The sequence below is a fragment of the Panthera pardus genome, unplaced genomic scaffold (genome assembly GCF_024362965.1).
Source record: "Panthera pardus isolate Hobbes unplaced genomic scaffold, ASM2436296v1 HiC_scaffold_12, whole genome shotgun sequence".
In the NCBI taxonomy this organism is placed as follows: Eukaryota; Metazoa; Chordata; class Mammalia; order Carnivora; family Felidae; genus Panthera; species Panthera pardus.
The window spans coordinates 39,905,264-39,924,856 of record NW_026526677.1 but is presented as its reverse complement, the minus strand read 5'-3'; the positions used below and the strand labels follow the sequence as shown (position 1 = coordinate 39,924,856).

At 44.8% G+C, this 19,593-nt stretch overlaps 1 protein-coding gene across 13 annotated transcripts in view; it reads left to right on the top strand.

The window, feature by feature from the left end:
• NAV2 (neuron navigator 2) overlaps positions 1–19,593 on the top strand; it is a 496,240-nt gene that overhangs the window by 232,204 nt on the left and 244,443 nt on the right. For all 13 annotated transcript variants that reach the window (XR_008421181.1, XM_053899896.1, XM_053899894.1 and 10 more), the window contains exon 3: positions 6,096–6,148. Coding sequence is in view for 12 of the 13 variants with exons in the window: in XM_053899896.1 (XP_053755871.1) it covers positions 6,096–6,148 (53 nt within the window). In the remaining variant the exon portion in view is untranslated. The remainder of the gene's footprint in view (positions 1–6,095; positions 6,149–19,593) is intronic.

Here is a 19,593-nt window from a genome sequence, read left to right as displayed (position 1 = left end):
AGGGGTAGATGGATGTCCTGTGCTTGCTGATGTGATGCCCTGAGAAGAACATAACATCACTTATGTTGAATTCCAGTCAGGGATGGAAAGCCTGAAACTAATCATGAGGAATCTTAGACAAACTCCAATTGTAGAACTTTCTATTACCAAAAAAAAAAAAAGGCCTATATTGTTCAAAACTATCACTTCTGTGAAAGCCAAAGGCTGAGAAATTGTTCCAATATAAAGGAGATTTAACAGCTGTGACAATTAAATGTGCTACTAGATCCTGATTAGGGGACTAAAATGCTATAAAGGACATTTTTAAGGCAGTTGGCACAATTGGAATGTTCTAATTGTACCATGAGATAGTATATATTTGCAAAGAACAAGGATGTTAGTTAAGTATAAGGAGCAAAGGACATGATCTATGTCGTCTAAACTAAAATGATTTCAGAAAAATAATACACACATACATACAGAGGAGAGGGAGGGAGGAGATGAGAATGGATGGTATATGTGGATTTTCTGTACTATTCCTGTGACTTTTCTGTCAGCATGAAGTTACTTCAAAGTAGAGAAAAGAACACATTGAAAAGAAGGCCCATCAGAGGCACCTGACTGGCTCTTGGTTTCGGCTCAGGTCATGATCTTGCGTTTCATGAGTTCGAGCCCCACATCGGTCTCCACATTGACAGTGCGGAGCCTGCTCAGGATTTTGTCTCTCCCTTTCCCCATGCCCCTCTCCTGCTTGTGCTCATGGGTTGCACATGAGCTCACTTGCTCGCTCTCGCGCTCTCTCTCTCTCTCTCAAAACAAATTTGAAAAATGATAGATAAATAAGAGCAGGCCCATCAAAACTTACAAGCAGAGAGATGGTCCCTTTGAGAGGACAACCCCTATCTAGGCCGGGGAGTATAATACATAATGATTGAGGACCAGTGGTGCTGTGAGACCTGACCCATGATAGAGTATAGGGGGTAGAATCAAGGAAGGGTTCCTTGAGGAATTTACCTTTAAGCCAAGACCTCAAACTTGGAGTTAGCTAGGTGGAGCAGTCAGGAGGGCATTCCTGGCAGATGAAGAGTGTGCAGAGATGCTTGGGGGGTAGAGAGCCAAAGGGTCAACGAGGCAAAATCAGGCAGGCTGCCAGGCACAGGGCAGCGAATTCTGGGCTTCTGCCTTAGCACCGAGGCTAGTGGTTGAAGAGTTAATTTTTCACAGCGGGGAGTGCTATGATCAGATGTGTGGCTTGAAGGGAACCCTGAAGTGTTAACCATAGACACTGCTCCTGAGTCTTCAGCTACCCTGGATAGATCAATTCTAGAGTCCGTCTACCTATCCCAGGAGTTGGGTTTCTCGGGTAGTGGGATGATTTGGAGCCCATGCTTTTATACCATCGCTTCTGCCCTTTAGGCAGAAATGGATCTTTCCCTCCTGCCTTTCGTGTCCTGCTTTCCGTGACCGAGGGTCCGGTCTCTGTTCAACCTCTTATTAGTGTGATTATCTTCTGGAGTCATGAGCTGCCCAAAGCCGGCAGTTGCCTGCCAGCCCATCACGGTGCCATCGCCATGAGTTATTAGAGAGGTTTACGAGGCCAGGATAAACAGCATGAATCAAGAGGGAGAGACAGGCCTCCCTCCTCCAGCTTACATTGCTGTCACTCAGGGAGAATGCCAGAAGGGGGTGGAAGGAGGGTAGGGGAAAAGGGGTGGGAGGCAGGGATGAAAGGAGAGAGAAGGAGGGAAATAGGATGAACAAAAGAGGATTGGAGAGAAGGAGGAAGCAAGGACAGAGGATAGGGGAAGAGATTTCCCATCAGAGGTGACGAGAGCTGATAGCAGCCCATTTTCCATCACCATTTGGGTGGCCTCTGAGCACAACCAGGAAATTCAGACAACACCTAGGATTGTGCCCTCTTTCCATTGATGACCTGCTACTGTTGTGTGTCTTTGGGTAAGTCCTCTGCCTTTCTGGGCAGCCAGTTTCTCTCTCTCCTGTTGGCCAGGCTGCCAGCTGCCCTGTGCATGGATGCATATGAAATGTTCTCATCCCTTCCAAAGAAGTCCGCTGGAAAGCAATGAGCTGATGCCACTCTCCTTACTTGAAAAGTGCACTGAAGCTTTCCAATTAATAACTTGTCACCTTGTGTGCAGGCAGGTTACCGCATTCATGGATTGAGAAGGTCTTGAACCTGCTAGAATACATGAATGGGCACTGGCACTTAGGGATGCCAGTTTGAATCGTAGTTGAAGACTTTGGGGACAAATGCCTTTGCTTCTTTGGTTATCTACTTTTGTGTTGCAGCCAAAGACCCCCTACCACAAGTTAACCAAGTTCTTCTTCCTTTTCGGCAGAATCAGAACTGCTGTTATTGCTCTGAGTATTTATGACAGTTATGGAAATTCTTGAGAATTTAAGCAAAGGAGAAATATTTAAATTACATGAAATTGGAAACTAGGAGGTTCAAGATATTTTTTTGCATTTTTATTAAGCTTTTTGAGTTTGGGCTTAGGCATTTAGTTGATCTCTTCCTGCATATTCTTTAGAGTGGTCATCCATAGGCTCCACTCCATTGGTTTATTTCTAATGTTGTAAAGTGGCATTAAGCTCCTAGGAGCTGCAGTATTTGAATTCAGGCAGCACCTGACTGTGGTTTAGGTGACAGACTACAAAAAGGAAGTAGAGTAACAATTAGACCAAGTCCTTTGGCATTTTTATCTAGATGGTATATAAAGAATCTTTAAAATGATTTCCTAAGATCGCAGTTATCCATCCTTTACTTGAATGAGCACTAATGACCTAATGCTGAACTGGGTATTGATCAGAATCTAATGACTTATGACTTTGGCCATCATGAATATCCAATTGGAAGATACCTTGAGAGGCCTGGATTCTCAGAAGCCACATATTTATTCTCTATTGTTGTATATCAAAACCCAGGGTCTGAGTGCAGGTCTGCCATAATTTCCCTTGTTTGAAGGCATGCCATTTGTCCAGGATCTTTTTTTTTTTTTTTTCATCTTTAGTATGTGCCTCTGTATTGACAAGTGAAAAGACCATTGCCTCTGAATAGGCAGTAAAACTTTGATTCTTTGAAGCGTTCAGAATACTCATTCCTTAGCTCCTTTCAACAAATATTTGAGTTGGCTTCTGTGTGACCAGCACGGTCTTAAGCTCTGGGGTTATAATAGGAAGCAGATGATAAAGCTTGTTCTTCTGGAGCTGACATGCTAGCGACCTATTCTGACTGATTGGAATTCTGTCATTTTCTGGTGAACTAAAGAACAGATACCCATGAGTCATCCCATTCACTGGGCATTTCTCATGTGCTTTTTAAAGGCTTTATGGCACCTCTTTTGGGGGTAAGGGAAACGGGTAGAAAAGGCTTCCTAAAATGTCTATCCCAGTGTTCTTAAAGAGTTGGATCTCTGAAGATTGACATCTTCTAAGGTAGATCATAGAGTGGAATATCTGTTAACCTGAGCAAATTCTAAAGAAGGTGTAGATTAGGCTGAATGTATACTAACCAGACTATCTCCTAGGAATGAGATTTTTAAACAATCTTTTTTCTTTTAATAAAATTCATTGTCAAATTGGTTTCCATACAACACCCAGTGCTCATTCCAACAAGTGCCCTCCTCAGTGCCCATCCCCCATTTTCCCCTCTCCCCCACTTCTCCCTTAAACAATTTCTTGACACTAGCTTTATTTCTCCCTTCTTTCTTGACGTAGGGAACACCAGAGGGGTGGGGGGGGAGTCCAATTGAGGTAATGCTGAGCTGTATTATGTATTAGATTCAGGAGTTCTAAAATTGGAGCTTGGGACACTTTAATTTGGTTATTCTTTTCAGATAGTTTTTAATATCTTTCCTCTTCATGGGGATTTTTGGCATCATATTCATTAAAATCTGACATGATTGTTTGTTTGTTTTTGAAATTTGATTTTGTAAGCACTTCTTGAGCCCTGAACACACAAATGTGAAAACCAAAATCTGTATGTCTGCCAGGCTTTCAACAGCATAGCTGGCAGAGACCAGAAAAGGAGTTACACCTTAAATGATTCAGACCAAAACAGAGGAAGGTACACAGTGCTGAGAGAACAGAGACTTGCATGTGCTTTCTTCTTCTAGGGATGGGGACCCTAAGTATAAGGACTAAGGGGACTGGGGAGGAAGCTTACAGGGGCTTCCCAGAGGCAGCAGAACCTCAGTGCTTGACTGTGGACTCCTAGCTGAGTTTGTGGGCTTAACTCAGATGGAGACCTCAGAAAGGAAATTCATATCTTATATACTTCACATAAGTGGTATGTATTATTGGGTAAATGATAGCTGCCATTTGTAGGATACTTACTGTGTGCTAGGCACTGCATGAAGTATTTTTCTGGCATCCTATAGTCTATCATAGCTCCTCCTCTAAAGCAGGTAGTATTAGCTCCATCCTATAGATGGGGAACCTGTGGCCCAGAGAGGTTGAGGGACATGGCTGAGATCACACAGCTAAGAAGCTATAGATCTGAGATTCAAACGTGGAGGTATCTTTGCCTCCCAAGGCTAGTGCCCCAACCTCTACATATGCCGCTTTTATGTAGTGCTGCTGTGGCAAACTGAAACCCCCCTGCACCCACCATAGATAGTTTGGGCTGTGTCTTATAGGGATTCCTCCTTACTTCACTGTGGGAATCTGGGCCTTTCTTCCTTGTCACTTGGATCGATTTCCAGTTAATTTAACACAACCTCTTTCTCCCACTTCTCTAAATAGCCAGGTGCTATGATGACTTTAGGAGCGTGTTTCAGATCTAACCTGGACTCACTATGTGGCCTGGGATGCATCCCTTTTAAGTCTCGTGCTCTTATTTTCTCTGTGTGCTACCACACAGAGGGAATAGGATTATTAGTAATCCTATTTGTATTAAGCAATATTAGCATTTCTGGTTAAAGATGAGGTGAGACGGCCAACAGACACATGAAAAGGTACTCAACTCGCCAGGGAAATGCAAATCAAAACCACAATGAGATCACCTCACACCTGTCAGAATGGTTAAAACCAACAACACCAGAAACAAGTGTTGGTGAGGATGTGGAGAAAAGGAACCCTTGTGCACTATTGGTGGGAATGCAAACTGGTGCAGCCCCACTGCAAGACAGGATGGAGGTTCTTCAAAAAAATAAAAATAGAATTACCATACGATCCAGCACTACTGGGTATTTACCCAAAGACTACAAAAACACTAATTCAAAGGGATACATGCCCCCTTATGTTTATGGCATCATTATTTACAATAGCCAAACCATGGAAACAGCCCAAATCTTTATTGACAGATGAATGGATAAAGATGGACAAATAAAGAATGAAATCTTGCCATTTGCGACATGGATGGGCTAGAGAATATAATGCGAAGTGAAAAAAGTCAAAAAGACAAATCCCACATTATTCCACTCAGGTAGGACTTAGGAAACAAAAGGAAAAAAATGAGACAAAACCAAAAAATGGACTCAACTACAGAGAACAACCTGATGATTATCAGATGGGAGGTGGGCGGGGGATGGGGATTAAGGAGTGCACTTGTTGTGATGAGCACTGAGTCATGTACAGAACCGTTGAATCACTATATCGTACCCTTGAAACTATAATGCTGTATGTTAACTACACTGGAATTAATTTTGTTTTAATTAAGTAAAAGGAAAGGATGAGGTAAGATACTTCATCTGTGCCTTTTGTCCCCAGGAGTGGAGTTCTAGCTGGACTGACCCACTCTGAACGATCCCATCTTCTGTGGGGAGGTCGTAGCTGTCTAAGAGCCGAAAGCATAATCAGAGCTCTGTTTCCCAGTCTCCACACATTTCTGTGATGTCCCAGTGCTCCAAGACTGTCGTCAATGCAGTTGTCTCTGCTTTAGATGCTGACGACCTTGCCCCAGCTGTCCCTGGAGGACGGTGGCTGGATGAGTAAGTCCTGAAGCTTGCTAGCAGCGGCTCAGCGTTTCACATGCCTGCGCTGATTGGACGGACCCCAGGATGGGCCTTAGGACTTGGTTGGCCTCAAGCGTTCGAACATCACTACTCAAGGTGTTGGGGATGATTGTTTATTTTTCTGACTTGTGTTTCCTTTTTCAGCCAATGAGAAGATTGAAGACATCAATGGCTGTCCCAAGAACAGATCACAAATGGTAAGTGGTACATGGCTGGTGAGTGTTTATATTAAGGAAGTAGCCCTTCCTCTCAATGATAGTGACCGTCTTGGAAACAGCCACACTGTAAGCTTTACTCTAAGGGATTATATTAATAAACTTAACAGCTATTTCCAAGCAGCCGTGTTCTGCTTCTCTCGGATATTTGTTGGCATTTACTAAAAAGTGGCCATGATTTTTACAGAGAGTCTTAGGTCAGCATTTCACGTTCCCTGTCTTTCTTGTAGAAACACATTATGCAGACCTGGTGCAAACCTACGCTTGTTGAGAATTTGGACTGTTGGGACTCAGTTCTGCTTTCTCAAAGACACACAGCGATTTCTGTTGGTGTATATGGTGCTAGGGCACAGATGAGGTCATGGCGTCTTGCTCAGAAATGGGGGCATGTGATCTGATTGCCTTCAAAGGCTGGAATGGTGTGAAATCAGAACGGTGGCAGGAAATGTGAAGTGTACGATACTATCCAGACCATTGTTAACGTGACCTTGACAAGGGATCTTCTCTCTGGTGTGATCTGCTTAAGCTCTGATATTAGAGCTGTTAAAAAAACAAAAACAAATGAATCTTTTAACATCTGTTCTTGTTATGTGTCCTCATAATCTTTGAATTAACATTCATGATCACTGTTGAGGTCAGAGCATGTTAAATTGCAGTGCTCTTAATACCTGGTTTTTCCCTTCATCGTGCTTTTCAGATGTGAATGTTGACACGAATTGTGTACATATCAGTTCGTTAAGATGATGGTCCTACCTGCTTGACATATGAAGGTGGCAATTTAAGGGCAACTTTTTTCTTTTTTTTTTTTTTTTTTTTTTTTTCAGGACCTTAATTTGCTTTCAGAAATCTAAAACTGAAAAAAGGCATAATCTGTTTTTTCTGACCTCCCCCTACTCCCTTTGAGTTGACACAATTTGATAGTCTCATTCCAAAGTATAGCAAAGTGATTGGCGATCCTTGGTTTTACTTCTTAACTTTCAGGGTTGTTAATGCCAATGAGTCGGCCAGACAGCCTTTTCGGTGACCTTTATTTTTTACTATAAAGAGGAGTGTGTGTGGTGTGATGGGAGTCATTTTTCAGTTTATGTTTTGAAACAAGTTTTCTGTTTGTTTTGGGTTGGTTTTTTTTTTTTTTTGTCCTTTCACTGGAGATTTTTTTCTGTTGGTTTGCTCCAGAGAGCAACCACTCCTTACATAGGAAAGTCCCCATGCAGATCTCCCCTGGCCGCTTTGACTTTTGGAAAAGCTTGGCTGCTATTTTTGTTAGAGCTACTGCAGCTGTCTAGTATATTAATAATTGGGAAAATGTGGAAGATAGAAGACTTAATTTAGGGTAAGCATTTTACACATGCAGGTCCTCTCTTCGCACGAAAGAGGGGCAGTACTTTCCCCTGGGAAAGATACCGATGCATTTGTCCCAGCCCATTATGATGCATGTGTAGACCTAGTATTTGAAGGCAATGAACCTTTTATTCTCTTTGGCACTTCTGTATTTTCTGCGCCTTCTGTGGGAGGTATTAAAGTCCACTTTCAAGATTATAAAATAATATTGCCACCTCAGATTCCGTGGTGCAAATTTAGCTCTCCATGCAAAATGTTATTTATAAATGCTACCATGGCACCGATGCAATTTTGTGGCTTCTCTAACTCTTTCAGCTGTGAAAGTATTGTTTTTTTATGGCCTGTGTTTTTTTTTTCTGTTTTTTCTGTTTTTTTTTTTTTTTTTTTTTTTTTGAACATAGGAATATAAAATCCTATAATTGTCGGTGATAATTAGTTCCAGCGTAAGGGCAGGGAGGCAGACACGGTCTGGTGGTGAACGAAGCAGAGAATATTTCATACAGGATGTGAGTCCAGGAAAATGTGAAAACCACCACCGCAGTCATTCTGTTCTATAGGAAATGAGAACGATGATAAAGACAACAGGGCTATTGTCATTTTCCCTACATCACGAACTGTGACAAATGCCTAAGGCAGAAGCTCCCCTAGAGCACGCAGGAAGTGCTCCTTAGACCAGCATGGGTGGTGTTCCATCTACGAGGACCCCTGTGTGTGTGTGTGTGTGTGTGCGCACGCGTGCGTGCATCCGTATGGGCAGATACAGAGTTAATGCATTTCTACTCATGGGAAGCATCCTTTGGGGATGTGGCACAGTGGTGAGCCACCACTTCTGGATTCCTAGAAGGTCAGACTCCAAAGGAGGCTTTATTTAGGGCAGCCAATGATAACAGATTTGGAGGAAACCGAGTGGGAAGCATGTGGGGAGCACCATGTTGGTAGAAGGGAGATGACCTACAGAGAGATGAGAACTTGGGCAGTGCACCTGCTCAGAGGATAACTGAAAATAATCAGCAGAGCTGATGTGCTCACTCCCTGAGAAAGTAGGGACTCTTCAGGGGCCTTGAGTAATGGAGCCAAAGAAAAACAATGATGTTTCAGAGCAGGAGGAATGGATGCTGTTCCAGTTTTTAAGGGGCAAGTTCAGTCCATCAGCTAATCTGGGGGTTGGGCCAAGAGCTTTGATTTTGGTGGGTAGGAGGCCCAGCCCCCTTGCTTCTGACCCACTAGGTTGCTGAGGAGCTCAGGTCTCAAACTCTTGCACTCCAGGCTCTGCTTCAAATGTCCTTTTCCAGGAGGATGGGGAAGTGAGAGCAGATGCCTGTGGCATATGGATGTGAAAATCCCAAGGGCACTGATGCACAGACATGATGGGTGTGGCACTGTCACTTGCAGCCTGCCAGTCAGCATTCACAGAGTGCCGACCAATGCCAGGCACTGGGGTGGGCCAAGTGAATGCTCAGGTGATCCCTGCCCTTAAGGAACCAGGAGACCAGAGAATAACAGTGCAGCTGTTTCCATAGACCTCTGTGCACGGCACAGTGGGGCCCGTTCCATCTGAGGACAAGGGGAGGTTTAAGAATGACTTCTCGGGAGGGAGGCTGAAACGTAAGAGGGTGCACCACGGGGGAGTGATAGGTGGAAGAAGATTCACATCCCTGGGGCATCTCTTTACTAAAGGATGTCCAGGATCATCATTTGTTGATGATCCTGCTGCAGTGCCATAAGCTGTCTCTGGTGAGACTCCTCTTCTGAGGTGAGGAGTGGGGCACGGAAGAGACAGAGTACAACACACCCCATGGGCATGGAGGTCTTTGGGTCTGGGATGGGTCCGCATTCATCATCACTACCCGGATCACCGCATTTTGGGAGGGCAATTCCCGTTGGGTCCTGGAGTGAAATTTAAAAAACCACAGCAACAAAAAGTTTATTTTTGAGAGGGAGCATGCAAGCAGAGGAGGGGCAGAGAGACAGGGGGACAGAGGATCCAAAGTGAGCACTGACAGCAGCAAGCCCGTTGCAGGCTTGCAGGCACGAACCGAACCATGAGATCGTGACCTGAGCTGAAGTCAGATGCTTAACTGACGTGAGCCACCCAGGTGCCCCCTGGAGTGAAGTTCTTTAAAGGGAAATACCCATGGTCATCCAGCCTTGTGGAGGGAAGTTCAATCATGGGATCTGGAGGTGAGAACCCTACCTGGTGGGAAATGGTCATCCATGATTTTACTATCAGCACTAACTTGTATCTGCACAGTGCTGTGAGGTTTGTGAGACCGTTCATACTTACGGGCACATTCTGTCCTCCCAACTCTGCTGTGGGCCTGCACAACATGCCCCCCTTTCTGGTGAAGAGAATGAAGTGCCAGGTGGTGAAAGGCTGTGCCCAGGAAGAGGCAGAGCCGGGACCGTCGGCATATACTGTCACTCTTTCCTAGGCCTCCTAGGACAAGACCGTGACTGTGACAAGACAGGCACGGCAGGGACTTCCTTTCCCTAGCAAGCTGGCCTCAGCTTGTGTTGAAGGAGTTCTTTGCCCGGTTTCAGGCTGACCTAGACACCGTGGGGGCCACATCCTTGGAGACGGAGCCGTGGAAACATTCCCACCCCCTTTCACCCACCAGTCCATCCATTTGGCCCTTAAATAAGTTTGTGTGTGTGCGTCAGAGCCGGGTAAAATGTTTTGTCTGTTGAGCATTGCCATGGCAACCCAGAGGCATCTTTTTGGCTTTCAAGCCGTGAGTTCAGCAGAGTTCTGCATAGTTTGGAAGGAGAAACCTTGCCTGGAGCCTGGCCCGAGGGCACTGCCTGCCTCCTCGAACCTGAACCCTGTACTCCAAGACAGGGCCTCACTTTAGAGCCTTGGAATGGCTGCCACAGGGAGTGGTTTTCCGTTTTAATCATTATCTTACATGGCTTGACTTTCTCTTGTCGGTTAGGAGAGGTGAAAGTTAGCAAGGCCTGCTGGCCCTTTCAGCGGAAAGCCCCAGGCCTGTTTACCCCTCTGGCTGCTGATCTCAGGCCCGGGGTCATCTGGGGGCTTCCAGCCCACAGCCTCCTCCTGAGCTGTCCGAGAGGGCTCTGCCTTCTTCACTTAATGCTTCTAGATTGAGGGCCTGCTGGGCTTGGGAACCAGACAGGCCAAGTTTGAGCTCCTTCTCTGCTATTCTGTGGCCTTGAGCTCACTAGTGAACCTTTTTGAAGGCTCTATTCCTGCTCTATAAAGTGGGGTTGATAATATGTCCCTCAAAACGTTTTTGTAGTACTAATGAGGTGGTAAAAGAGACGATAATGGAGAATACTGATCACCGTGATAAAATACAACTGGAGCCTGTAAAGTGTCGGCCTTGTGCCAGGTGCCTTGCTAAGTGCTGCCCAGCCGTCCTCTCCCTCCATCCTCCCAATAGCCCTTGCAGGTAGGTGATCTTACCCTCATGCTCCTCGCCTATGAGCAGCACTCAGAACATGGTAGTTTCTCTGGTGATGATTTGTGCATTGTAGTTCATGTGTTGGAAACATGGAGTCCTCTGGAAATCTGAGGAAAGCTAGGGCTCCCTCCTTCCCAGATTGTACACACCCCAGAATTTTGCATATGGCCTGAGCAGATTGTAGATCCCAGAGGCTGGCCTGCGTGTCCCCTACGGCTCCACAGACCCAAACTTCAGTGCCCCTGCTGCTTTGGGCACAGCTCTGCACCCCGCCCTGTCCTTCAGGGGTCTCCATGGAAATGGTAGCCCTGAGTTCCCAAGACTGTAGGAGTTAGCACATAGACACAGAGAAGGACCGGGCAGTAGTTTTCAAACTTCCATTGCATGAGCAGAATTCCTTTTTTTCCCCTCCCCCCAAAAAATCGTACATGGGACTGAGGCTTTTCAAGGTCTTTTTGTTGTTGTTCTAGATTACTGACCTAGGAAGCAGAGTTGGAGCTTGAACCCAAGTCTGTCTAGTTATGGTGTTGACTTCTGTGGCAGAGAAGGGGTGTAATAAAAATAGTCTGCACCTCCCAATCCCTGCTCTTATTTTTCACCTGTGCATACAGCAGAATCAGCAGAAGGGAAGAGCTGGAGTATTTCTGGAAAGGGCCTGAGTTGACCTGTTGATGAATCCATAAGAGCTGAAAAAGGAGTAGGGGCCCCTAGTGAGAGGCAGCCCGTTAAGATGGTGTTGGGGAGCCCTGGCGCCAGGTACCTCCCGCTGCGTTCTCCACAGAGCTTCCTGGGCCACGGGAAGGCCATCTGCAACAGAATCGGGTTTCCAGGCCCAGTGACCTTGAGCCCTCCTAACAGCTGAGAGAAAGCAGGCCACATGCCTAGGGAGTGTCTGAGCTCCTTGGGCAGCTGAGTTGCCTCTTCCCCGGGCCCCGGGCCTATTTTTACATCACCCTAAGGGCACACACATGTTACAGAACCAAGAAGGAATGAAGAAAAGTCTACAGGCCACTTAAAATTTAAAGCAAAGTGGAAAGAGTCCAGGGCCAAGGTTAGTAGGTGGCATCCACCACTTCACTCAGTGGTACTGTTCTGGCCAGCAGTCTCTTTCAATGTGGAGGCAACTTCCAGGTCTCCCTCTCTCCCTCTCTCCCTCTCTCCCTCTCTCCCTCTCTCCCTCTCTCCCTCTCTCCCTCTCTCCCTCTCTCCCTCTCTCCCTCTCTCCCTCTCTCCCTCTCTCCCTCTCTCCCTCTCTGCCTCTCTGCCTCTCTGCCTCTCTGCCTCTCTGCCTCTCTGCCTCTCTGCCTCTCTGCCTCTCTGCCTCTCTGCCTCTCTGCCTCTCTGCCTCTCTGCCTCTCTGCCTCTCTGCCTCTCTCCCTCTCTGCCTCTCTGCCTCTCTGCCTCTCTGCCTCTCTGCCTCTCTGCCCACACCTCTGTTTAAACCCTCCTCGGCTACTCCTTTCCCCTTCCGTACTCTGAAGCACACATGGAAAATCTTTCACAGTCGAGTTACCAGCGTTTCTTGCCACTCGGCCACTCATCCTCTACGTCCCAGGCATACTGGAACTTGAGGTGCCCACAGAAGACTGTGCGCTCCTGTCTTTGTACTTACCACATGCTCTCCAGACTGCCTGGAAGATCTGATGACTGTCCCACCTGGATCATGTAACCTTTAACCTTCAGGTCAATCGTTATCTCAAGGAGTTGAGATCTATTAGATGCCTGATGGCTTGGGTGTCCCCAGGTACCTGCGTTTCTCATAACACTCCCTTGTGGTTGAATTTTCTTCTTGAAGGAGATACCATGTCTTTCACCTGAGTATCCTAACTTAGGATGTACTTAGATGACTGGCGTCTAGTAGACGTTTAATAAACGTTAAATGGACGGACGGACGGATGGATGGAAAGACTAAGAAGGGAGCTGGCCTGGACTTGTCCATGTGACTGAAGGGTTGTAACATTCCACTCTTCATCCTTGTCTATGGCTGAGCAGCCATGTGGGTATTATAAGTTTTCCAGCATTACCCTAGAAGTATCTTTCCTTCTCAATTCCTTTTTTTTCTCAGCTTATCCATAGGACATTGCAGTTAACTTTTAGTTTATTAAGTTCGTTTATGTTGCTTGAGGTAAGCATTTTTAGGTGTCCTTATGGCCAGAAATTAAAAAAAAAAAAAAAAAAAGGTAAGTGCTTTACATATTTTAACTCCTTTTATTTTGCTAGAATGGGAAATAGATTTTGTCATTCCACTAAATGGCTTTGGAGAACTTAGACCCTGATGCTGCGCTCTGCCAGAAGCTAAGTGTGAGTCATGTTAAAGAACCTCTCCTTGGGGCGCCTGCGTGGCTCAGTCGGTTAAGTGTCTGACTTCGGCTCAGGTCATGATCTCACGGTTTGTGAGTTCGAGCCCTGTGTCGGGCTCTGTGCTGACAGCTCGAGCCTGGAGCCTGCTTCAGATTCTGTGTCTCCCTCTCTCTCTCTGCCCCTCCCCTGCTCATGCTCTGTCTCTGTCTCAAAAATAAATAAAAACATTAAAAAATATATATATATTTTTTAAAGAACGTCTCCTTCTTTTCCACTTGTGCTGTAGAGCCTGGGGTTATGGCCCTTGTCCTGGATTCTGTGTTCTTACGTGATTAGAATAGCAAACATCTATCCTATATACCTATGACTGGGCAATGTCTTAGACCTCTGCATTGATGGATTTTAGCTCCATAAAACCCTATGAGAGCAGTTACCTTTATTCTCACTTCACAGATAAAGAAACAGAGATTTAGTAGTGTGCATGAGGTCACATAACTAATAAGTGACAAGCTGGGGCTTGAACTCTAGAAGCCTGACTCTAGAGTCTGTTTCCTTAACTGTTAGTCTATTCTGCATATAAGGAAATTGAAGTAGAAAAAAGATGGAATGTGACACGGAGGTACAAAGATTACATTTGTAGTACTCGCACTTGTGTAGGTCTAGATGGAGCCTGGAGATGAGGCCTTCCATCTTGGGAAAGAGATTTGGTTTGAAGAAGAATAAGAAGACTGGAATCAGGCAGACTTGGGTCTCCCATCCCAAGGCATGTGTGCTGGGCAAGTTACTAAATCTGAACCTTTCTCATCTGTGAAAGGGGGGTTATGATGGAAGCTGCCCCCTAGGGTTGCTGCCAGGGATGGATGAGCGATGGGATGATAATCATCTGGCATTGTCCTGGCTCGTGGAGAGAGCACGTCTCATGTCCGTTCCCTTGCCTGCTTACAGGTCCTGTATATCCTAACTATTGTGCATTGAAAGGTTTTTTCATACTCCAAGTAGGCACCCAGTACGGTAGGGTGAACAGTGGACCCCCAAAGATGTCCACGTATTAATCTTCAGAACCTGTGAATATGCTAGGTTACATAACAAAAGGGACTTTGCAGGTGTGATTAAGTTAAGGGTTTTGAGACTGGAAAATCATCCTGGATCATCTGGGCAGGCCCGGTGTGGTCACCAGAATCCTTCTAAGAGGGTGGCAAGAAGGTGAGCGAGGACATTTAACTATGGGCGCAGAGGGAGAGTGGGGGACGAGAGATTGGAAGATGCTATTCTGTCTTTGAAGACAGAAGAAGGGGCTATGAACCAAGGCCTAAAGGTCTCCTCTAGCAGCTAGAAAAGAGGACGAAATAGATTCTCCCCTAGAACCTCCAGAATGGATACAGCCAGCCGACTCCTTGATTTTCAAGCTCACCGAGAATGATTTTCCTCTGGAATCATAATTTTAGGCTGCTTGAAGCCACTAAATTTTGGCCACCTGTTGAAGCACCAGTATGAAACCAATACTCTCTGGGAACCAACCAAAATATTTCTTGCTATATTGGACAGTAAGCTATTTGGGTTGCTAGCAGAGGCTCATTTTGCTACTGCAAGCTCCTTGGATTTCTGAGTTGGCTGGAAGTCACTTCCATTGTTAGAACACTTCAGAATAGAGTTTTCCACATTTGTACTGAGTTTACATCAGGTCACTGTAGGGAAGTATGGGGAGAACAGAGCCCCACATTTCATTTTCAGTACTGCACGTCCTTGTTGTGGGTCACTTCAGACACTAAGCTGTCATGGGAGCCACAAGTGCCAATTAGAAGTTGGGCTCCAGGTATTCCTGACCTCTTTGTGGACATACACTTATGTGTAGGTATTGTGTTCTTCAACTAATGCACGTTTGTCTTGTAACTAATAGCACATTTAAATAAATTTTGAGGTCTTTGTCACATTTTGTTATTTAATGACATCAAAACTTTATAATACATATAGTGTTTTTCATCTTTTAGTTCAATAAAAATCTGCGTATTCTTGGCACCTGGCATGGTGCTAGGTGCATTGGAAGTGCTCAGCCCGTGTTTCTTAGATGAGTGAGCTCAACAAATAATGGCCCAACTGTCCAACAACTTCCCAGATAGTGGGGGTGATGTTATACATCAAATTCTAATACGTCAAATATGCAATATGGATTTTGTATTTTTAAATGCTGTAAAGAAACTTGAGTTGTCCTAAGAAATTCTCTCAAATCTCTCACAGTTTTCTATTTTCACTTCATGATAAAGGTGTGTGGAAAAGACACCATTATCGCCGATTATTTTCATCAATAAGGGAAGTAGTGTTTGGTTTGGCAAAGCCTCCTAGGGCAGTGCTGCTCCAGCCTTAGTGTGCATGAGAATCACCTGGAGTGCTTGTTAAAACAGTACAGGGTCCTACTCCCAGAGTTTCTGAATCAGGACTTCTGGGGTGGAGCTGGAGTATTTGCATTTTTAACAAGCTTCTTGGGTGATGCTGATGCTGCTTGCCTGGTGACCACACTTTGCCAATGCTGTCTTCAAGCCAAGTACAAAATGTCTCTTTTGGGCTCTGCCTGTGCAAACATGCATTTAAGCATAAATGAGTTTGCAGAGTTGTTTAAAATTTAAAGAATTAAGAGGATCTCTATAGGGTTTATTGAAATGTAAATATTTTGAATGAGCCAGTCAGTTGGCTTTTTTTGGAAAGGTTAAGCTGCTGTAGACATCCTCTTGTCTGAGCACTGTAGTAAGCTCTGCATGGATAAGATCAGAATCGTGCACGTGGCTGTGGTCTTGGAGCCTGCAAGTGCATTCTCTACTACCTCTTCTAGCTCACTTAACCCGTGTGACCCTTGGTTTCCTCTATTGCAAAATTGAAGCAATTTTGTACTTGAGCGCAGTACTCTACTGCCAATGTCCAAGTAGACATTAACTTCTTTGAGGGCACTGTTGCATCTGTCCACCTGTCCCCATCACCTGGCACTGGTAGTTGCTTTGTGAATATTTACTTAAGAAATTCTCAGCACAGCCTTAGGACTGAGGCACTATGAGTGGCAAACATGGTGCTCGGTAAGGTTGAAGAACTTAGCAAATATGAGGGTAAGTGAAGGAAGAATAGCTACACATCTTTTTGAGCTGAGAGGGAAATCGGATGGTAATTTATAACCATGTAGACTGTGGTTTATATAACAGCCATCTGGGCCTCATGCTTGGATCCACCTCCCTGCATATGTCTTTGTGGAGTTCTTCTCTTTCAGCATCATGTCAAAAGAGTGTTTTTGTATGTGTTTGTTTTTTGCTTTTTGTTTTTAAATTTTTCCATGAAGCAGAGCTTAGCAAAGAATTCCTGTTTGCATTCTGTTAAAGCACAGTTAGCCTATGACATTTGCATACTGGGAGCCGGTCAGTAGGTGTGCTCACTTCAGCAAAGGGAGGTGGATGGATGCCAATCTGAGGTCAGGCCCCAGAAGACCTTTTATTTATTTTGTAAATGATTATTTTGAGAGAGAAAGCACAAACAGAGGTGGGACAGAGACAATCCCAAGCAGGCTCCATGCTCAGCCCAACACAGGGCTTAAATCCACAAACTGTGAGATCATGATCTAAACCAAAATCAAGAGATGCACGCTTAACCGAGTCACCCAGTGCCCCGAGAAGGCCTTTTGCAACAAAAATAAAAACCAAATAGATGCTATTAGTTGAAAATCCATCTACTTCATAAAAATTGATCTTCTAGCTTTTTCTTTTTCTTTTTTTCTTGTTTTTAAAGAAAAGGTAAGATCTGCCAGTGCTGGGTTGGCACTCCCTAGGCCCAAGTTGGCTAAAACTGGGTAGCAGCTGCCCCTTTTAGATGGTTATGGGCTGCATTTGTCCTACTCCCCACCATTCTCTATTGTCATAAAACCAGCTTTTGTTCTTTGTTACCTGTTTGCCCCCTGCACACATTTGAGGTTTGTGACCCCCAAATTGTCCTGTTCTTACAAGTATCATGAACTTGCTCAGGGATCCTAAGCACTGGCATATGGTGGTTTGAAAGAGCCCTGTTGGGAGAGCATTTGTACTTCAAAATGATGCTCATAAATGCTATATTGTATTAATTTCTGCTCCTAAAGATTTCTATCAGTATAAAAACATAAATGTCTCCTGCAAAACATGTAGAAAAGAATATGGGAAAAGTCAGCTCCTTCCTCTGTGAAGTGTCCTTCGTCCTTTTGATGTGAAGATGAGATTTCATTCAAAGGGATTGATTGCCTGCCTGGTCTCCTGGTCAGCTGGAGTCCCAGGGTAGGGAAGGTGACTGGAGTGGTCAAGAGCGATAGTAAAGCTCCTGCCATTTGGTTGTTAATATTCCGTGTTTGTAGAGGGCCTCTTAGATCCCTTTCCATTAAGTGTTCAAATTCTAACTCTGCCGTTTAATGACCGCAGTTTTAGGAAGGCACTTAAGCCCCTTGTGCCTCCATTTCCCCATCTGGAAAATGGCAATAGTAGCTACCTCATCTAGTGGTGAAAATGAACTGAAATAATAATGTATGGAAAAGAATTTATCCCAGTGTTTTGTGTTTTCTGAGTGTAAATATTAGTTTCTTGGCTTTCAAGAAAGGGATAATTATCCCCATTTTTCTGAAAAGAAAACTGGGACTCAGGGAAATCAAGGACCTTGCCCCAAAATAGCCAAGGAGCTGAGAAATCCAGACTTCCCCTCTGGTCCCATGAAATCCCTAATTCCTCTCTCGGAAGGTAAAACTTCCTCTTAGTAATGGCTCCAGATACCGTGTAGATGACATTTGGACAGGAGCTTTTCCTATGGAGGGGATGGGGCAGGTGACAAAATCCCCTCATTCTCACACTTTGCCCTGAAGGAGCAGGAAGACCGAGAACATGCGATCAGGATTCTCTTCACTATTGTGAAGGATAACTAGTTACCTTTTCTGCAAGGTTTTGAGGGGAAACCAACTCGGAATTAAAGCCTTTCCTGGGGCCTATTCTGGTTCTCTGTGGGAATCCTACAGAGGAAGCCCTAACTAAAACAGAAGGCCTTTTAAGGGTTAGCCTGAGGATGGGGCATTTCTTTTGAATTGATTTTTCCCCACTCTGTCTTGTGAGACCTCTTTCACAGAGACTTGCAGAGATTTCATTCTGAGTTTAAGATGTACTGATAGTTTATTTACGAATAGCTCTCAAGCGCTCCGTTTTTATGGCGACCCAACAGCTTAAGTTTCACCTTTAGGAGGAGGCTATCTTCCTAATAATATAGGTAAAATTATATTTTATTAAGTGGCCAATATTTAACCATTTTTACCTCCAAAAAATTGCAACCTTGCTCGACTGAATACTTGACAAGGACAGAAATAGTAACGGAGATTAGCATTATATGACACGTTAAAAATTGTCACTATTTCTTCCCAGGTGCATTAGATATCTTATAGCCTTGGAAAGCTCAAGGATATCCTGAAATAGAGACCTTCCTGGTCTAGCTTGTTCTCCTCTTCCAGTGGAATTCGTGCCTCCAACATGCTGCCTGTGGCAGGAAACAGAGTTGAGGATTATTTTCATTATTAATAATCTTAATTACTTTTGATATCCTGTGTTTTCTGATGGGTTGTCATGTAGCTCTTTGCTCAGATCCGTCACATCTAGTTTCTTGGTATATTTTGCATACTACTTGCAAAATCTCCCAAGTTCTATATTAATCATCACCAGTGGTCTAGAATTCAGGCTCTGCTCCATAGCCATACCTGCTAACAGCTCTTTGAACTTAAAAAAAAAAAAAAAATAGATTAACGTCCTGTATATGAACGGTGCTAATAGTGTGCCTGGCATATAATAATGACCCACTAATTGCTAGTAGCATCTGGAATTGGAGTGGAAAGGGAAGGGCAATTTTTGAATTCCATCTCCTGCAGAAATGAACACTGCAGGGTGATATGTACAGGCACAGGATGACAGCAGGTGCCTTCATGCCAGTCGTCACCAGTGAGAGGGCAGAGTCTTACAGGATTGAGTATCGAGGCATTCTGCTTGGCTTTGCTTTCCGGGTTAGTGATGCTGCCAGGGTGTCTTGCACTTGTGTGCTGGTTATCCTTGGAATTGCAGGGTTGACGTCCACAGACGGGCCGTTCATGGGCAGCCTGGAAGGACCATAGCTGCAGATGATGGTAAATCGGCTGAAGCACAAAACTGCATTCAGAGGCTGCTATGAGGGAGCTGGCCACCAAACCGGGGAGCAAGTTTAACTCTTGGCCTTCATCTGCAAATGATTCCCGTTACCCTGTTCCTTTCTATGTATTTGCTTTGTGGGTAAAATGATCTGTTCTAGTGGTATTGCCGAAGTGGAGGGTTTGCTGCCCTTGTGGAGTATATCAGAGATCTG